At 51.9% G+C, this 16,639-nt stretch overlaps 2 protein-coding genes across 2 annotated transcripts; both read left to right on the top strand.

Moving 5' to 3' along the window:
* Nucleotides 1–4,997: 4,997 nt before the first annotated feature.
* LOC125548728 (uncharacterized) lies at nucleotides 4,998–9,400 on the top strand. Its single transcript, XM_048712278.2, has 3 exons — nucleotides 4,998–6,124; nucleotides 8,509–8,842; nucleotides 8,912–9,400. The coding sequence occupies exons 1-3, from the start codon at nucleotides 5,267–5,269 to the stop codon at nucleotides 9,046–9,048; spliced, it is 1,329 nt and encodes a 442-aa protein (XP_048568235.2). The 5' UTR covers nucleotides 4,998–5,266; the 3' UTR covers nucleotides 9,049–9,400.
* A 3,622-nt stretch (nucleotides 9,401–13,022) lies between these two features.
* LOC125548659 (transcription termination factor MTEF18, mitochondrial-like) lies at nucleotides 13,023–15,134 on the top strand. Its single transcript, XM_048712225.2, has one exon. It carries the CDS (start codon nucleotides 13,208–13,210, stop codon nucleotides 15,035–15,037), a length of 1,830 nt encoding a protein of 609 aa, XP_048568182.2. The 5' UTR covers nucleotides 13,023–13,207; the 3' UTR covers nucleotides 15,038–15,134.
* Nucleotides 15,135–16,639: the final 1,505 nt, after the last annotated feature.

The raw sequence follows: 16,639 nt of genomic DNA, 5'->3' as shown, positions 1-16,639 counted from the left end.
CTCAAAATCATCCTTACTGAACATACTCAAAAGAAGCATGGATCACTCTGTAGCAACATGAATACATGGCATAAAAATAACCACAGGGAAATGACAGTGAAATTCGAAGTTCCTGAAATCAGCAACATCACGAGAGCTACTTTGCATGCATGTGCTAGTCACCACATTGATCACAAAAATACATGGCATACACCCCTGTAAAGATGGCATGGCATAGCCCAAAACACACGTAGAGCTCATGTTCAGATGCAGCACACAATAATCATGGCAAAAATGACAAAAGCTCATAATCTGATAAGAATCATGAACTAACATTTTATAGCATTCTTGCAACATCATTTAGGGCATCAAGATGGACTCAAACAAGCATGGTGCAGTGTAACAAAATGAAGAGGGCATCCTGATGAACATTTCGATATATCATGCATGCAAAACGGAGCTACGGATGAGAAGTTATGATGCAATGAACAAGGGCATAAAATGTTACAAAGAAAAGGGACTGTGGAAATATACCCCTCCCAAGCAGATCTAGGGTTTCGCACGGATTACGAGGTTCGCCGGAATCTTCGCCGGAGTTGACGGGGAGACGAAGGAGATGTCGCCGGAGACGAGGAGCTCGCCGGAGAGTGTCGGGGGCGGCTGGAGTAGGCGGATACGGGCCGGATCTGGCCGGATCCGGCCGGGTCTCCACGGGGCGGCGCGGGGAGGCCGTTGCCGGCGCGAGCAACGGTGGCGAGCGCAGGCAGGGCGGGCGGCGCAGGAGCCGGGCGGCGACAGCTCCGGTCTCGCGCGACGGCGGCGATGCAGGCAAGGCGGCGGGGTGCGGCGAAGGGTGGCGACGGCGGCGCGCTCCGGGCGGCGGCGCAAGGCGAAACGATGGTCGGCGGCGAGCGAGTGGGGCGGCGCGGGCGAGGCGAGCGGGGTGGTGCCGGCGAGCACAGGCGGCGGGGATAGGCGGCGCGCGGGGCGCGGGCGGGCCGGTCGTGGGCCTCGCGGGTCGCGGCGCGGTGGGAGGCACGCGGAGGACGCGTGGCGCTGCGGGATTCGGCACGGGGACGGCGGCGATGATGTGGCACGACCCGATTGGTCGGAGTTAGGTGGACGGCGGCGGTGGACGCGTCCGACGGCGGGTGGACATGTCCGGTGGCGTGGGGAGGAATGGATCTAGGGTTTCATCTGCGCGAAATTTCGGGGGAAGACACATATATATATAGGTAGAGGGAGCTAGGAGAGTCCAAATGAGGTGCGGTTTTCGGCCACGCGATTGTGATCAAACGACCGAGAGGATGGAGGGGGTTTTGATGGGTTTTGAGCCACTTTGGAGGGGTGTTGGGCTGCAACACACACGAGGCCTTTATGGTTTCTCGGTTAACCGTTGAAGTATCAAACGAACTCCAAATGGCTCGAAACTTGACAGGCGGTCTACCGGTGGTAAACCAAGGCCGCTTGGCAAATCTCGGTCAATTTCGAGAATGTTTAACACCCGCCCACGAGAAGAGGCAAAAGGAGGCGCCGGAGGATATAGGAGTGTCGGATTGCAAAACGAACAACGGAGAAAATGCTCGGATGCATGAGACGAACACGTATGCAAATGCGATGCACATGATGATATGATATGAAATTCATGACACGCAAACAAATGACAAGGCAACAACAGCGAATAACTGGAAGACACCTGGCGCAACGGTCTCGGGGCATTACATACAGCTTGTGCAATTGGACAATATATGCACAACCAACTATAACAAACAAGAAGCCACCTAAGCAGAACAACTAGTGCAAATTGCGCAACATATAGACAGCCAACTAGTATAGTGATGCAGCCAACTGATAGTTTATTCTCAGTTAGAAGAAACGCAGTCGGACTAAGAAAAACAAAAAAACTGGACTAACATGTCAATCACCAACTGAATTTAATAACTCATGCAACTCTAAAAATGACTAGCCAAATAGTTCACACAGGAAGCCAGTTGAGTACAACACCTTGTGCAATTGGACTAAAATAACTAACCACTTAGGCCAATCAGGTAGCCAACTAGGTACATCAACTTGTGGAACTGGACCAAAATTGCCTACCAACTAGTTCAACCATATATCCAACTGAGAACAACAACTTGTGCAACTGGAACATAGGTGTCTACCAACTGCACAGCAACTTGTGCAACTAGAACACAACTAAGAACAGCAAAGTTCAACGAACAACAATGCCTAGCTAACCACTTCATAAACTTCCCACAGCCGAGACTAGAACATGGTATATTGGGCGCACCGGTACCTCAGCCTCAACCGCAAAATCCCAACCACCACTGCGACATGACCAACGAGCGCTCGATAATGAATCCCAACCACCACTGCCCCTTGCAACTGCACAAAAGCGAAGCGTACGAAGGTCGAATAGAAGCTAGCACAACAAGGGATCCCTATGCAGCCCGCCACATCCGCCACCGTCGACCTAGACACGACCTCGGCCCCGGCGACGAGACAGATAGAGGGAGGACAGCAGAAGGCCACCGCGGATGTATGCCTTGAGCGCAAATCCCAACAACCACTGCACCAGCAACAACGCACTCTCCCCCATGAATCCCCACCACCACTGTCCCTTGCTGTTGCACAAATCCAAGGACACGAGAGTCGAACGGAAGCACACACGAAAACGTCTACACCAAATCGACCATACGAGGCAGTTGATACCCCAGAAACCCTAGGAATCCCAGCCTGCCATTTCCGCCATTGACAACCTCGACACGACCTGGACCCCAGCGACGAGACAGAGAAAGGGAGGACAACAATGGGTACCTGCAACGCCGACGAGGGCCAACACGACCCCCCCCCCCCCCCCGCGCGCGCGCGCGGTCCAGCAACGAATCCGCCGACGATTTGAGAGCCGTGGCGCGATTTCACCGCAGTTGCGGGGCGAGAGCGAGAAGGGAGGAGAGGAACGGAAATGCCATGGCCAGCGGAGAAAATGGGGGAGAAAACGGCTCGCATTTTGAAACCGCCGCCCACGATCTCCCTCTAGTTGCTTACATGTGGGTCCCGTGCTGGTTCGGATAAGGACAACTTGCCCACGACCGCGCGATGGGAGGCATCAGAGCAAGCGGCACCTGGCGCTCGCGCGAGGCGATCGCAACGCGATCGTGCAGTCACGAGTCGGCCGCTCATTCTCTCGAAAAGGTGTGCGTGCACTCTTAAGATTTTAGGCAGCGATATTACCTTCGGTTGGCTTGTAAAATAACTACTTTAACGTATGCGACTTGTGTTCGTTTTTTTAATTTAAAGCAGTACGTGGTTTGTGCCTTTCTTTAAACAAAATAAGCGTTCTTGGACAGTGGTCTTCTCCCACTGAATGCGCATCGCCGAAAATCCTAAAATAAATTCAAGAATAAATACGAGCAATAGGATTTGAACCCTGATGGGCTGGGATACCACAGTCCCTCTAACCATCCAACCACAGGTTGGTTCACCTCTGCATATTAAGTTTATGTAAAGTTAAACTTTATATACTTCAACAAGTTTATAAAAAATATATTAACATATACACCATCAAATTAAAACCATTGTATTCATCGTTGTATATATTTTCACATCATGTAAATTTGGTCCTATAAATGTTTATTGTTTTTTATAAACTTAGTCAAGTTCTATAAAGTTCGACTTCAGTTAAAGCTAATATGGGAGTAAGTAAAAATAGAGAGAGTATATCACTACCACATACGTCTTTATAGTCAGCGGGTCCGTCTTCTCTCACTGAACGCAGATCACCAAAAGATCTAAAATAAATTCAAAAAAATGTGACTACCAATACCAAGTCTAAGACTTGAACGAGTGGTTCCACCACAAGGAACCTAATCATCTGAATTACGCTTAGTTTGCCTTGTGTTTCGGATTAATTAAAGGGAAATTCTCTATATCGATAATCTGATTCCACACTAGCGTCAAACCTCTCTACAACCATCAGAATTTGAGGTTTACTTCAGTGGCCTAAAGATGGGCTATATAAGCTATATAATTCGTCGCATCCACACACATAAACGAGCAGCCATGACCTAGCTAGGGCTACCGTTGCAGCAACCGATCCAACGCATGCACATTAATCCAATCTTGGGTGTCTCCACGGTCGACGTCATCCGCTCTCTCCGACAGGCTCATCATATGTCGTCTTCGCCTCTATCGATCCGTTGAGAATAATCAACCGGACAAACACAAGCACGGCACCAAGATTTGTTAAGAGGTTCATCAACATGACTACATCTATATCCATGAACATGTCTACAAACACTCTTCCTCACCTACTAAATCAACATACTATAACCTTCAATGGGTCCGCAGTGGCCTTCACACAGCGGGTCGGCCACCGCGCGGCATCTGGACCATTTCTGTCGTGATCTCTATCTAGCCTACTATCTCATTCTCATGTTTAGTCTATTTGGTTGCCCCTCGGTGCCTTCAGATAATAGACCCGGCTTACATGTGTGTGACTAAAAAAAACGCCTCATGTGTCCTGTCATCGCCTCCTTTAGCAACCACAACAAACGAAGCCCGCAAAGTAAAAAAAAAACGAAGTCATTCTTGCATTCTGTCATGATCTTCATCATGCTTGTCCGAGGAGGAGGACGACGACGACAGGTGGCCCGTAGGCTGCGATGCCACACTGCGCACGCGGCCACCGTCCCCGCCTCTTGTTCTTTTCCGGGAGTACCTCTATATCCATGACTCCTCACACGGTGGACACCTCGTATTTGCCCGGCCGGTCGGCCTCTGCCAGCGACGCGACACAAAATGACGCTTGCACGCCTACCCGAGCTGACCGATGATTGAGGCCTCAACACTAAATACGGATTGATCACTCCACCTGTGGCCTGTGGCTGCCTGTCAGCAGGTGGCCACGCACATGATTTTCCATCTCACATACTAATAACCAACTCAGACTCGCCACAGAGAAATAGGATCGACCGATCAAGTCCATCTCACCATCCCGGCGTGACACCTGTGACATTTCCCATTTGTCTATGTAAATCGAAGGCGCGGCACATGATCCTCTCCCGTCATGCCCGTGATCCCGTCCGCCGCAGCACGCAACCCATCGCCACCATTATTTTTATTCCCTTCTTCTATAAGCATCTACTCTCAGAAATCCCAGAGATTAGATTAGCGAACTCGGGGGGCCGTGAGCACACTCCCGCTCCCGCACTTCTCTCTCTGCCCGCGACTGGGCCGCGTCGACTCTTCCCGCTCGCCAAACCACGATCCGAGAACGGCGCGCGCCATGGCGGACAACAGATCGGCGGCGGCGGCGGCGGTGGGGCCGCTGCTGCTGCCGCGGAAGAAGTCGGCGGCGGCGCAGTACACCCGGAGCGCGTCGCACGCGGGGGACGAGCTGCGCAGCTTCCGGGCCTGCCTCCGCTGGATGTGCATCGACCACACGGACGGGCCGCGCTCTGCGGGCTCCTGGGCGGTCTTCTTCCTGCTCGCCGTCGCCGCGCCGGCCGCGGTCACCCTGGCCCTCCCGGCCTCGGCGCCGCCGCGGCCGCTGGACGGGCAGGTGCAGGTGTCCCTCACCCTGGCCGCCACGCTCGCCTTCCTCTCCCTCTGCTCGCTGCTCCGGGTCGGCCTCCGCCGCCTGCTCTGCATCGACCGCCTCCGCCACGACTCGGACGAGGTGCGCGCCGGCTACACCGCGCAGCTCAACCGCTCCTTCCGCGTCCTCGCCTGCTTCCTCGCGCCCTGCTCCCTCGCCGACGCCGCCTACAAGGTCTACTGGTACTGGGCCGCCGCGCCCTTCCGCTCGCCCTGGTGGAACGCCGCCGCATGCGCGCTCGAGGCCGCCTCCTGGGTCTACCGCACCGCCGTCTTCTTCATGATCTGCGTGCTCTTCCGGGTCATCTGCTACCTGCAGGTGCTGCGCATGGTCGGCTTCGCAAGGGAGTTCGGCAGGTTCGCCGACGTCGCCGTCGTGCTGGAGCACCACCGCCGGATCAGGGACCAGCTCCGACGGATCAGCCACCGGTACCGGCGCTTCATAATCTTCTGCCTCGTGCTCGTCACCGCCAGCCAGTTCTCCGCCCTGCTCGCCACCACCAGGCCACATGCGCGGATCAATATCGCCACCGCCGGCGAGCTCGCGGTGAGTACTACTACTACTATAGTATATTGCATTGTAGACAGAGATCAAGTATTTCTAACGATCCATGATGAACTTTCACCACGTAATTCTGTAATTTCAGTAGACAAATTTCCATCGAGTCAGACAAAATAAAAAATGTCTCCAGCTAAGCATGGGTGTAGCAATCAAGTTCGGATAACAATTATGTGGTGTTCGAAATGAAGAAACTCGTGGTTGTAGCTAGCATATCATGTTCATGTCATACACAAGATTCTGTCATCAAAAGCAAGCAGTATCCCACCAAGTATCCGTGAAACATAAATATGCTGGCCGGTAGATATGGATAGGATATACTCACTCTAATCTTTTTTAGTGTGCATATAAGTTTTATCCAGAGTCAAAATATTATTACGTCCAAATAACAGGCCCCCGTGTCGCTCCGCACGAGCGACACGGGGGGCGACCCAAGCCTCTGCCGAAAGTGCTTCCTCTGTCGTCTCCCCCCTCGTGGTGCTCTGGCGAGGATATGCGGCCAGAGGGGAGGTGCGGCAGTGGCCAGGTCGCAGTGCGTCTGTGTGGGGAGGGCCGACATAAGGTGTCCAGCGGCATGGTTCTGCCGTCGTGAGGTTGCGCATCGGCGTGGTCGGTGGCTGCTGCTCGGGTAGCGCGGCAGACCAGGGAGGAGACAACACAGTTTTGTTGTGCTGGGCGCGCTGCTGCACAAGGGGTTCGAGCGCCGTGGTTCTGGCGTCGAGCGGAGGCCCAGGTTGGCAGAGAAGGGCGCCTCTGGCTATGGATGCGGCACATCTGGTCTCCGGAGGGCGTGGTGGCGTGCGTGGGGCGTGTCGGTGCACCTGAGGCTTGGCCACGACTTGGAACCATGGTGGTTCTTGGCCTCGGGTAGCGCTCTTTTGTCCCCTATCGGCGTGGTGCTCGGCAGGGCATAGTGACTCGCACTGCGTCCAGTGGCTCTGTGTCCAGACGACTGTGGATGGATCTGGTCCCTTTGATGGAGGTTTGGCCGCTGGTGGTCTCCGCGTGGTGCGGTTGGCTGCGGCGGATCTCGATGCTTCTTTGTCGATGGGCGGCTTCGATGGTGTGGCAGTGTTTGGTGGGCTTGCTGGCACCGGTGCAGGATGATGTGCGGCCGAGGTGGTGAGGGAGCTTGGGTGAAAACCCCGTCTCGGCTTTGTGTTATGACCAGCGATGGCGGCGGTTGCGACCATCGTTAACCTTCTTGGAGGCATTGTTGCTTTCCTTCCACACCCCTTCTGCATGGATCCGGCCATCACGACATCTCCAGGGGAAACCCTTAATCTTGCGTGATCGGGCGATGGCGGCGCGTTAGTGTCGTTTTCCCTCTTGGGGGCTTCGTCTCAGAGCTTGGCATCGGCGAATGGGACCGGTGGATGGCGACGGTTGTGGCGTCCAGACTTCTGTGGCAAAGATGATGGTGGAGCGATGTCGGCAACACGGCAATGGTTGAGGTGGTCGGCTCTTCTCCAGCGTGTCCGCGGGATTGCCTCGGTTTGTTTGTTGTTGTGAAGTCGAAGCTCCAGCGGCAGGGCCTCTATGGTATACGATGACTGGCTGCAGGTGGTCTGTTCGGCGATCTTCCATAGCGCCAGCCGTGCCTGGTTTTGTCCTTCTTAGTTCTCCATCAGAGTCGGAGCTGCAGTGTCTGGTCGCAGGTGGCTGAATTTTGGCATGGATCTTCATTCATCTTCATGCGGCCTCTACAGTGTGTGTTGTGTCGACGATCGCCTATGGCAAAGTTGGAGTCATTTGCTCAGGGTTTAGGGATGACGCTCAAGAGGAGGAGGAGTGATGACGATGATGCCCGAGTGTTGTCTGGGCGAGGCCCTCATTGGAGTGGTGTGTGCAGGGTATCTTGTGTGTGTCGCTCGGCGGTTGGGATAGTTTTCACCCGGTTTTTCATATTTAACATGACAATCTGGTTTTCGCTCGGTTTTTCCTAATTAAATGAGCAATTATTTTCTTCTTAATAAATGCAGGATAACTCTTATTATAAAAAAGAGTCAAAGTATCTCTATTTTGACCAGACATATAAAAAACAGTTTCAGCATTCACAATGCATATATTTGGTATTGTGGATGTTGATATTTCGTAATATAAATTTGATCAAACTTTGTAATGTTTGAATTGACACAAATCTAATACCCGAAGTAAAAAAGACCGGATGGAGTATATATATAGACATGATCGAAAATGGGGATAATTAGAATCTGTCTAATTACAGTCTCATTTGATTAGCATCTGTCGAATTTCATTTGTTGGATATATTTGTGGGGTGTCATCCGTGAACCTAACAGCAAAATCCCTGCATTGGCCACCACGATGCCAGCAGAGCACTGACCAAGATCACCATTGTTGTCTGCATGCAGCTCTGCTCAGTGAGCCTCGTGGCGGGTCTGCTGGTCTGCCTCCACAGCGCGGCCAAGATCACGCACAAGACGCAGGCCATCACGAGCGTGGCGGCGGCGTGGCACGCGGACGCCACCATCCACGCCTTCGACAACGACCTGGAGGACCCCGACCCCGCCCTGCCCGCCGCCACCGGCTACCTGGCGCCGGCCAACGCCTACCGGGTGGCCCCCGGCGAGGAGTCCGACGGCTACAGGGACGACGACGACAACATGAGCGAGGGCTCCATCGACGACTCCAAGCTCGTGCCCTTCCAGGTCAACAACATGTGCTTCCAGAAGAGGCAGGCACTGGGTAAGCGCACATCGACGCCAGCTTAGCTTCTTGTTGGTTGCTAATGGCGGCCGGTGTTTACTTTTGCAGTGAACTACCTGGAGAACAACCGGGCGGGGATCACGGTGTACGGCTTCGTGGTCGACCGGACATGGCTGCACGCGCTCTTCATGATCGAGTTCTCGCTCGTCATGTGGCTGCTGGGGAAGACGGTCGGCATATCTTGAAGGCCCTTTGATGCTGCCGCCGATTCTCCCGACGTCTGATGCAGGGGCTCACCTCGGATGTACAAATCGAGCGCACATAGTTCACTACTTCAGTATTTCGTCACGCATAAAACACACACATCGTTCTTTTTTGTCCTCCTAAGTATTAGTTGTGCAGTGTTTTTTTTTCATTTTTTGCGAAAATTAGTTGTGCAGTGTTAAGAAAAAGTATTAGCCGTGCACGTTGATTTGATGAAAAGAATACATATGTGGCAATATTAGATGCAAAGGGTTTGATTGGATGAAATGATGTTGAGTAACATTAGTCCTCAACTTCTGCAGGTCGATCTATGAAAAGTATTTTTTTGAACCATATCAGGGTACACGGATATGTCTTTGGCGTAATTTCTTTACATGAAAAAAATATAACCTTTATTACTTCCGATTCACCATTATATCATCCACTGGATTTACTACAGTACTACTCCCTCCATTCCAAATTACCCGTCGTGGTTTTAGTTCAAAATTTGAACTAAAACCACGACGAGTAATTTGGAACGTTGTGCGTGCTTTGCTGCAAGTTGCTGTTATTGGGTTTCTTAAAAAAAATTACTCACTCTGTTTCAAAATATAAGGTGTATTACTTTAAAAAAATCAACCATTTTAAGTTTGAACAAATTTGTAGATAAATATATCAAGCCATAATATCAAATCGGTATGATTAGATTCATCATGGAATGAATTTCCATACTTTTTTATCTTGTGGATGTCGATATCTTTTGCTCTGAACTTTGTCAAAGTTAAAGAAATTTGATTTATCAAAAAACTAATGCCCCTTATATTTTGAAACTAATGGAATATTTAGTTTGGACGGTGGGGGTAGATGATGGAGTGTGTTTTATTTTTATTTATAATGCGTGATTTGATGGGCGTTTCTGGAGTGGTCCTGTGTTATCCGCTAACTAAAGTATATTTATGTGAGGAAATTTTTGCATCGGTGACTGCATGTAGTATATTGGTACTACAGTATCACATGGTGACACTTCTTTTTTCTAGGTGGTGGGAGGGTGCTCGAAATTGATGTGTTTTTGTAGGCCAATTGCTGCTAATTGATTTGAAAATCGTTGGCCCGGTCAAAATCGTATACCGAATCCAAAATTGAATACCTCAACTAGCGCATCCCGGCCCCCGCGCCGCTCCTTCTCCGGGGCGACACGGGCGGCGGCCCCCCGTCCCCCGCAGCCTTCCCCTCTCCCCGGCTCTCTCTTCCTCGCCGTCGCCGGTGGCCTCCGGCAGGCAAAGCCTGTGCGGAGCCGGCGGCGGCGGGGCGCGCTCTCTGGCTGCTGTCGCTCGGGAGAAGGGGATCTCGCGGGCGATAGGCAGCTGTCCGGCGCTCGGCCTCGGGGCGGCGTCCTGGCGCGCGGCGGAGGTGGTCTTCGGCGCACGGCGAGGCGTTTGGTCGTGGCCGCGGGCGCGCGGTCGCGGTCTTTCGCGCTTGGGCGGTCCCGATCTAGGACCTCGCGGGCGGCGGCTGGCGCAGACGGGCGGCCGGCGTTCGGCTTGGCGTCGGCTGCGGCCAGAGGTTGGAGCGCCAGGGCGGCGGCCTCGGTCCGGGCTTCGGCCGTGACCTGGGAGTGGACAGCGCACGTGGTTGGGCCGGCTCTCGGCTCTGGATGTGAGCGTGGGGCGCAGATCCTTGGCCGAGCGCGGCGGTGACTACGCGCGGCGGGCGCGGTGGCTGGTGGGGCGCGACGGACGTGGCATCTCCGGAGCTCGAGGTGTGCTACGGTGCAGGGCCTGCTCGTCTACCATGCTGCTTCGCTGGAGCTGCTCCGATCTGGATCTGGCCTTGGTGGTTCTGATCTTGCTGCTGCTCCTTGCGATGCGATGGTTGCTGCGGTGGTGGTGGTCACTATGGTGTTGCGGTGGTGGACGGCGGCTACGGCCAGGGTGTGGTGCGTGCCTGGGCGCGGTGGATCGTGGGATCCCGTGGCTAGGGTGAGGTCAGCCTCAGCAGGGGTGGTGATTGGTGGGCGGCGGTCGGTGGGGGTGGTGCTCTCCGGGAGAAATTCTTGCTCCGGTCTTCATCGGAGCCGGCGACGACGGCGCCCGCAGGTGTCGTGATCTTTCTTGGAAGCGTCGCCGTGGAGGTTCTCCTCCCCACGGCTTTGGCTCCGGAGGGAAACCTCAGATCCGCTGGATCGGGCGATGGAGGCGTCTTCGCGTCTTTCTCCTCCTTGGGGGCATCGTCTCGGAGCCGGCTACGACCGAGAGACTAGTGGATTGCGGCATCTTCGCCGTGGATGGTGGCCTCTTCGCCGCGTGGTTTGCTGAGGCGGGGCGCTGGTTTCTGGTTGGCAACGATGATGGCGTCGAGAGGAGCTCGGGTCGCGGCTTGGACTTCGGTAGTCGGTTCTTCCCGGCGTGTCCGAGGTGCTCTTCCGGTTTGCGGAGGGCACGGTCGACGCAAGTCCTGCATATCTTCCTTGTGAGGCTCGCCGTCAAAGTCGGAGCTGTCGGTTGCTTGCGCGTGTGGCCATTTGATGGCATGTGCCGTCGGGGTTGTGTCCCATGTCGGTGGCCAGGATGGCGGTGGTGCCCATGTCATGTGGGTTGGGTTGTATCGGTTTTAGCCCGGTTTTTCATCAATTAATCGGGCAATTCTCTTCTTCTTAATCAATGAAAATGGTAAATATTTTACCTCGTTTCAAAAAAAAAGAATACCTCAACTGCATGAAAGAGCTTCAAAATTAGGGAATATAGAGAATTAAAAGAATTGAATGGGACAGCTCCTTGAGAAATTGTTGACTCGGTCAAAATCAGGCGTCCGAACTCTAAATTGAACACCTCAATTAATTGTGAAGCCTTAAAAATTAGGAAACAAAGTGTATGGTATAAATTTTTTGAATGGAAGAGCTTTAATAAATTGTTGACTTGGTCAAAATGAGGTGACCCAATTTCAATTGAAGAGCTCAATTGAGTGTGAGCTCTTTAAACCTAAGAAGCTTAGTGTTGTAGAGGATATAATAAGAAGGATCATCCAACTAAAGTAGAAGGTTGATCAAAGCAGGACTCCCGACACACGCGAGGACTAACCACCTAATACCTGGCATACTTGAAGGGGACGCCGGCGTAGTTCGGGCGTGCCCAAGGAGGATGGCGGCGAGGCAGTTCGGCCTTCTGTGTCGCCGTGAGGCGGGCCTGACCTCCCGTCAATGCAGGATGGTTCCGCGGCAGAACTCCTCTTTGCGTGGCGGCAACATCGCTCTCCGGCCATGTCTCCGTGATTGATATGGCTCTGACAAACTATACCATGCCTTTGTGAGCGGTTAAAGTTTGTTTCTATTTGCCTGATCCGGCGATGACATGACAAACAAAGGGACCCTCCTGGTGCTTGGCTAACCCTAACTGCTCGCAGAGCCGTGGTATATTTTGTCAGAGACATATCAATCACGTTGGGAGTTTTGTTAAAGCGCAAAACGTGACAGGTGCAATTCATGTTCACTGGAATACCGACATGTTTTTGGCAAGATTCTTTTAGACTACTTACAATGAAAATAATATAGATGGTAACATCACATTTATCTAGATAAAATAAATGATGTGGTATATAATTAATGAAGAAAAAGAGGCATACGATAACATAGATAGTTACTGTAACATTATACATATCAAAAAAAGATGAATCTACAACCTCATAAATGAAATGATGCATGACACAACACATATATTACTATCCAGTGTGAAGGTAGTAATATAGACTAGTAACATGTGCATGTTACTATTCTAAGTTACTTCCCACCGTGACTAGTCTAGAGAACTTCCGAGTGTTGGGGCACGATGGTCGTCGCCAAAATTGGAAATAGTGAAGTGCGTTTTTTTGTTTCTTTTTTTCAGAAAAGAAAGAAAGAGGAGAAGTGCACTTTCTGGGCCTTTCCATTCGATATCGTAATGGCCCAAGAAAAGAGAGCGTTTGGATCTCCTCACTTCGAAAACCCCAGGTCCGTCTCCCCGGTCTCCACCGCCGTCGTACCGGCCTCTGCCTCTCCTCCCGCCGGCCGCCGCGCGCCCGCGTCCGGGCATCCTGTTTGCGCGTGGGCCTCGCTCCGTGGCTGATTCGCCGCCTTCTACCGCCGCACGAACCTCAGGCGCCCTCCTCCAATCGCGCTTGTTGCGGACGATGGGATGGGCATGGGCAGCCCTCCGGTCCGGAGCTCCAAGGTGGCGCGCCCAAAATTCATCGTCCTCGTCCGGCCGGGCCGGCTCGATCGGCCTCATCATTCGGTCGCGGCCATATTCGACCGCTCCCAGTCCCAGCCACGGCGGGGAGGAGGATGGGGATGAGGCCAGGCAAGAGATGCTGAACAGATGGGCACACCGCGCCGCACAGACAACTTTCAGGGACTACCTCCATGCCAAGCGCGGCTTGTGCCTAACTGACGCCAAGCATATCAGCGAGCGATCGCCCGTCTTCCTCAGCGTGCTGCTGGAGAAGGTGAACAAGGCGGTGATGAAGGCTGCTGATCAGGGTGGGGAGGGGGCGAGATTCAGGTCGAAAGTGAAGAAGAGGGTCAGCAGGGCGCTGGTGCGATTGCTCCACCGGCGCCCTGTCAACGAGTTCAGGCCCTTCTTTGAGAGCATCGGCATCAAGCCGAGCGAGTGCGATTCCCTCTTGCCGCAGGATCTCACATTCCTCATGGATGCCGGGGTGCTGCTCGAGAGCTACCGTGCACTATGCAGTTATGGCATTGCGCATGACAAGATTGGAAAGATATACCAGAAGGCGGCGGAGGTGTTTAGTCTTGGCCAGGGCGTTCTTGAGTCTAAGCTCGAGGCCCTTGAGGGTCTAGGCTTCAGTAAGGCCAGTGTTACCAAAATAGTGATCTCTACTCCTACCGTATTGGTTCATGACCCGGCTGTGGAACTGAAGACGATCTTGCAGTGGCTAGACGACATTGGGATTCAGCGAGACTGGATCGGCCAGTTCTTCACTGAATATCAGTCCTATAATTGGCAAAAGATCGTCCAAGCTCTTCAGTTCTTGAGTGATTTGGGGTTCACCAAGGATGATATTGGTAAAGCGGTGAGGAATCATCCAGATTTGTTGTTGGAATGGTCTGGTGAGATGCTACGAGAAGTGGTTGCCGACATGCAAAGGTTGGGATCTGGGAAAAGGGAGTTGCTTGATCTTTTTCTGAACTACCGCAATCTTAAATGCGGGGATGTTGGTAAGAACATATGGACGGGAACACGTTTCTTACGAGACATTGGCATGAGCCATGATGATGTGAACAAGTTTTGGGATTCTCATGGATGGATATTCGGCGCTGCCCCCATGAAGGCTGCGAGCACCATTCTTGGGCAACTCAATGTGGGGAAGGCAAGGTTGCGAAGGATCGTAATGGAGGAACCACGTCAGTTGATGAATTATAAGATTGGCTCAAAGGTCAGCAGATTACCAAGATGTAAACCTGAACCCTGTGCCAAGGAGAAGAGGGAATTCTTAAGACGCATAGGATTTGTTGAAGGCTCGGAAGATATGGAGAAGGCACTCAAAGCTATCCGTGGAAAAGGCGCCAACCTGCAAGATAAATACAACAATTTAGTGGAAGAAGGGCTGGACCCAAAAGATGTAACTCACATGGTGAAGATGGCTCCTCGGATTCTGAATCAGAAGACGGACGCCATTGCTTATAAGATATCATTCCTTGTGCATGTGGCGGGCTATCCCCTGAGTGCTGTGGCTGCTTTCCCACGGTACCTAGAGTTCACTGTGCACATAAGCAAACTTAAGATGTTGATGTACAGTTGGATGCTACAAAGGGGGCTGGCTGCACCCCAACTTACTCTAAGCACAGTCCTATCTTCCTCAGAAACAGAATTCACCAAGGCTCATGTATATAGGGTTCCCAAGGGTCGTGAAGTTTGGTGGAAGTTCAAGCAGCAGGGAGGTAGCTTCGGCCAAGAGGAGATCAGATGGCTGCGACGCAGGGTGCACCTTGGACGATAATCTAATCGAATGCATGAGTTGGCTGCTTTTTCCCTTTCTTTCTACATTTCCGGCTCGATACAATATTCAGGTGCAGGCCTTCCATAATCCATGCCTCCCCATATATGCCAAGTTCTCTTTTGTAACGGACATGTGATAATCCAGTCCACATGTGTCTATATGATTTTGATTATTTTCTGATTCCCTATGCCCGGTTAACTGGTAAATTGTGGAGTGGCGATCCGCAGACATGATTTGAGGTGATCTTGGTACAGCAATTGGGCAACAATGTATATATTCTTTCTGATTTCTATGGTTTCTTCACTTAGCATGCCATGATGGGCCACATGTCTTCTTTCTGGTTCAATTTCGTAATTTAATCTGGAAGGATTTCATTGGGTTCCTTGATCCCTTTTTGCAGGTTATGGGGACTCCATCGGAAGAGGAAATTCGATTGCAATTTTATTTCAGGCATAGCTGGTACAGTTTTCTCTTTTCGTTGGTGCTTCATTACTGCTGGCAGAGTCCAGAATCCCATTGCGTGGCTAAATAGTTCATGCATGTTTGAAAATGATCCGAATTGCCCACACAATTATACGGCAAAATAAACCAAAATATTTCCATGTAATGTTGCTTCACAGTAGTAGAGTCATGCCAATTTCTTGCAATACGAATCTGATGCCTGTGATTGAGTATAGATCTCCACACCAGTATTTTGGACCGATCATACCTTGTGTATTTCTGTCCTTTTTCTACATATGATCCCTATAGGGAGGTCCATTTTAACATCGTTTTGCATGACCTACATATAGTACAGGCCCAGGTCAAGGTTCTTTCCAAGTCAAATAAATTTGTTGAAAGCAAGAATGGTAATTCGACAATCTGTGATTTTTTGGACATCCGCAGTTTTCTTAAAGGATCTCTTTTGAAGTTCTATTCGGACAGTACATGCACTATTTGAAGTTTCGAATATCATGTAGCCAATTTTACAGTGTGATGATACTAAGTTTATGAACTTAGCGAACTCAGATGTACATCAGAGCTGAAGAGAATGATGGAAGATTACAACATTTTTTTCCAGGCTCACTGTAAAAATGATTTACCATTGAAAATCCCTTCACTTACTAAGAGCATCTACAACCGGACCCTCCATGTCTGCCCAACGCCCGGATGTAAAATTGCCACCCAACTGAACCTGGCAAATCCGGCCCAACCGCCCGGACTGACCGGCACTCCAAAACCCGGCCCCATATCTAGGGCGGATATGGGGATGTCGGGACGTGCCCGCCATGTTAGATTCGGCCCACTGTTGCTCATCTGACCCCACATATATTCAACTCAGTCCGCACTCCGGACGAAATCCTAGCAGCAGTCCACTCCACTCCACTCCCCTCCTACATTACCCAAGCTCCTCTCCGGCGTACTCCTTCATGGTGGGCACTAGATCCGACTTTGAGATGTCCGGATCCGAGGACCGGGACCTCATCCCTTGTAGTCCCGAGGAGCAGATGGCCGTCACCGGTGCTCTATGATGCTCCGGAAGGAGTGTGCCCTCCCGCAGTCTTCATCCATCTGGTGGGAATCCATTGCTTCTGCTAAAATGGCGCCAGGATCCATCAGGGC

The sequence above is a fragment of the Triticum urartu genome, chromosome 1A, assembly GCF_056163025.1.
Source record: "Triticum urartu cultivar PI428250 chromosome 1A, HENAU_Tu73, whole genome shotgun sequence".
Lineage (NCBI taxonomy): Eukaryota > Viridiplantae > Streptophyta > Magnoliopsida > Poales > Poaceae > Triticum > Triticum urartu.
Note: the sequence above shows the minus strand (reverse complement) of the source record. Positions and strands in the feature narration are given on the sequence as shown.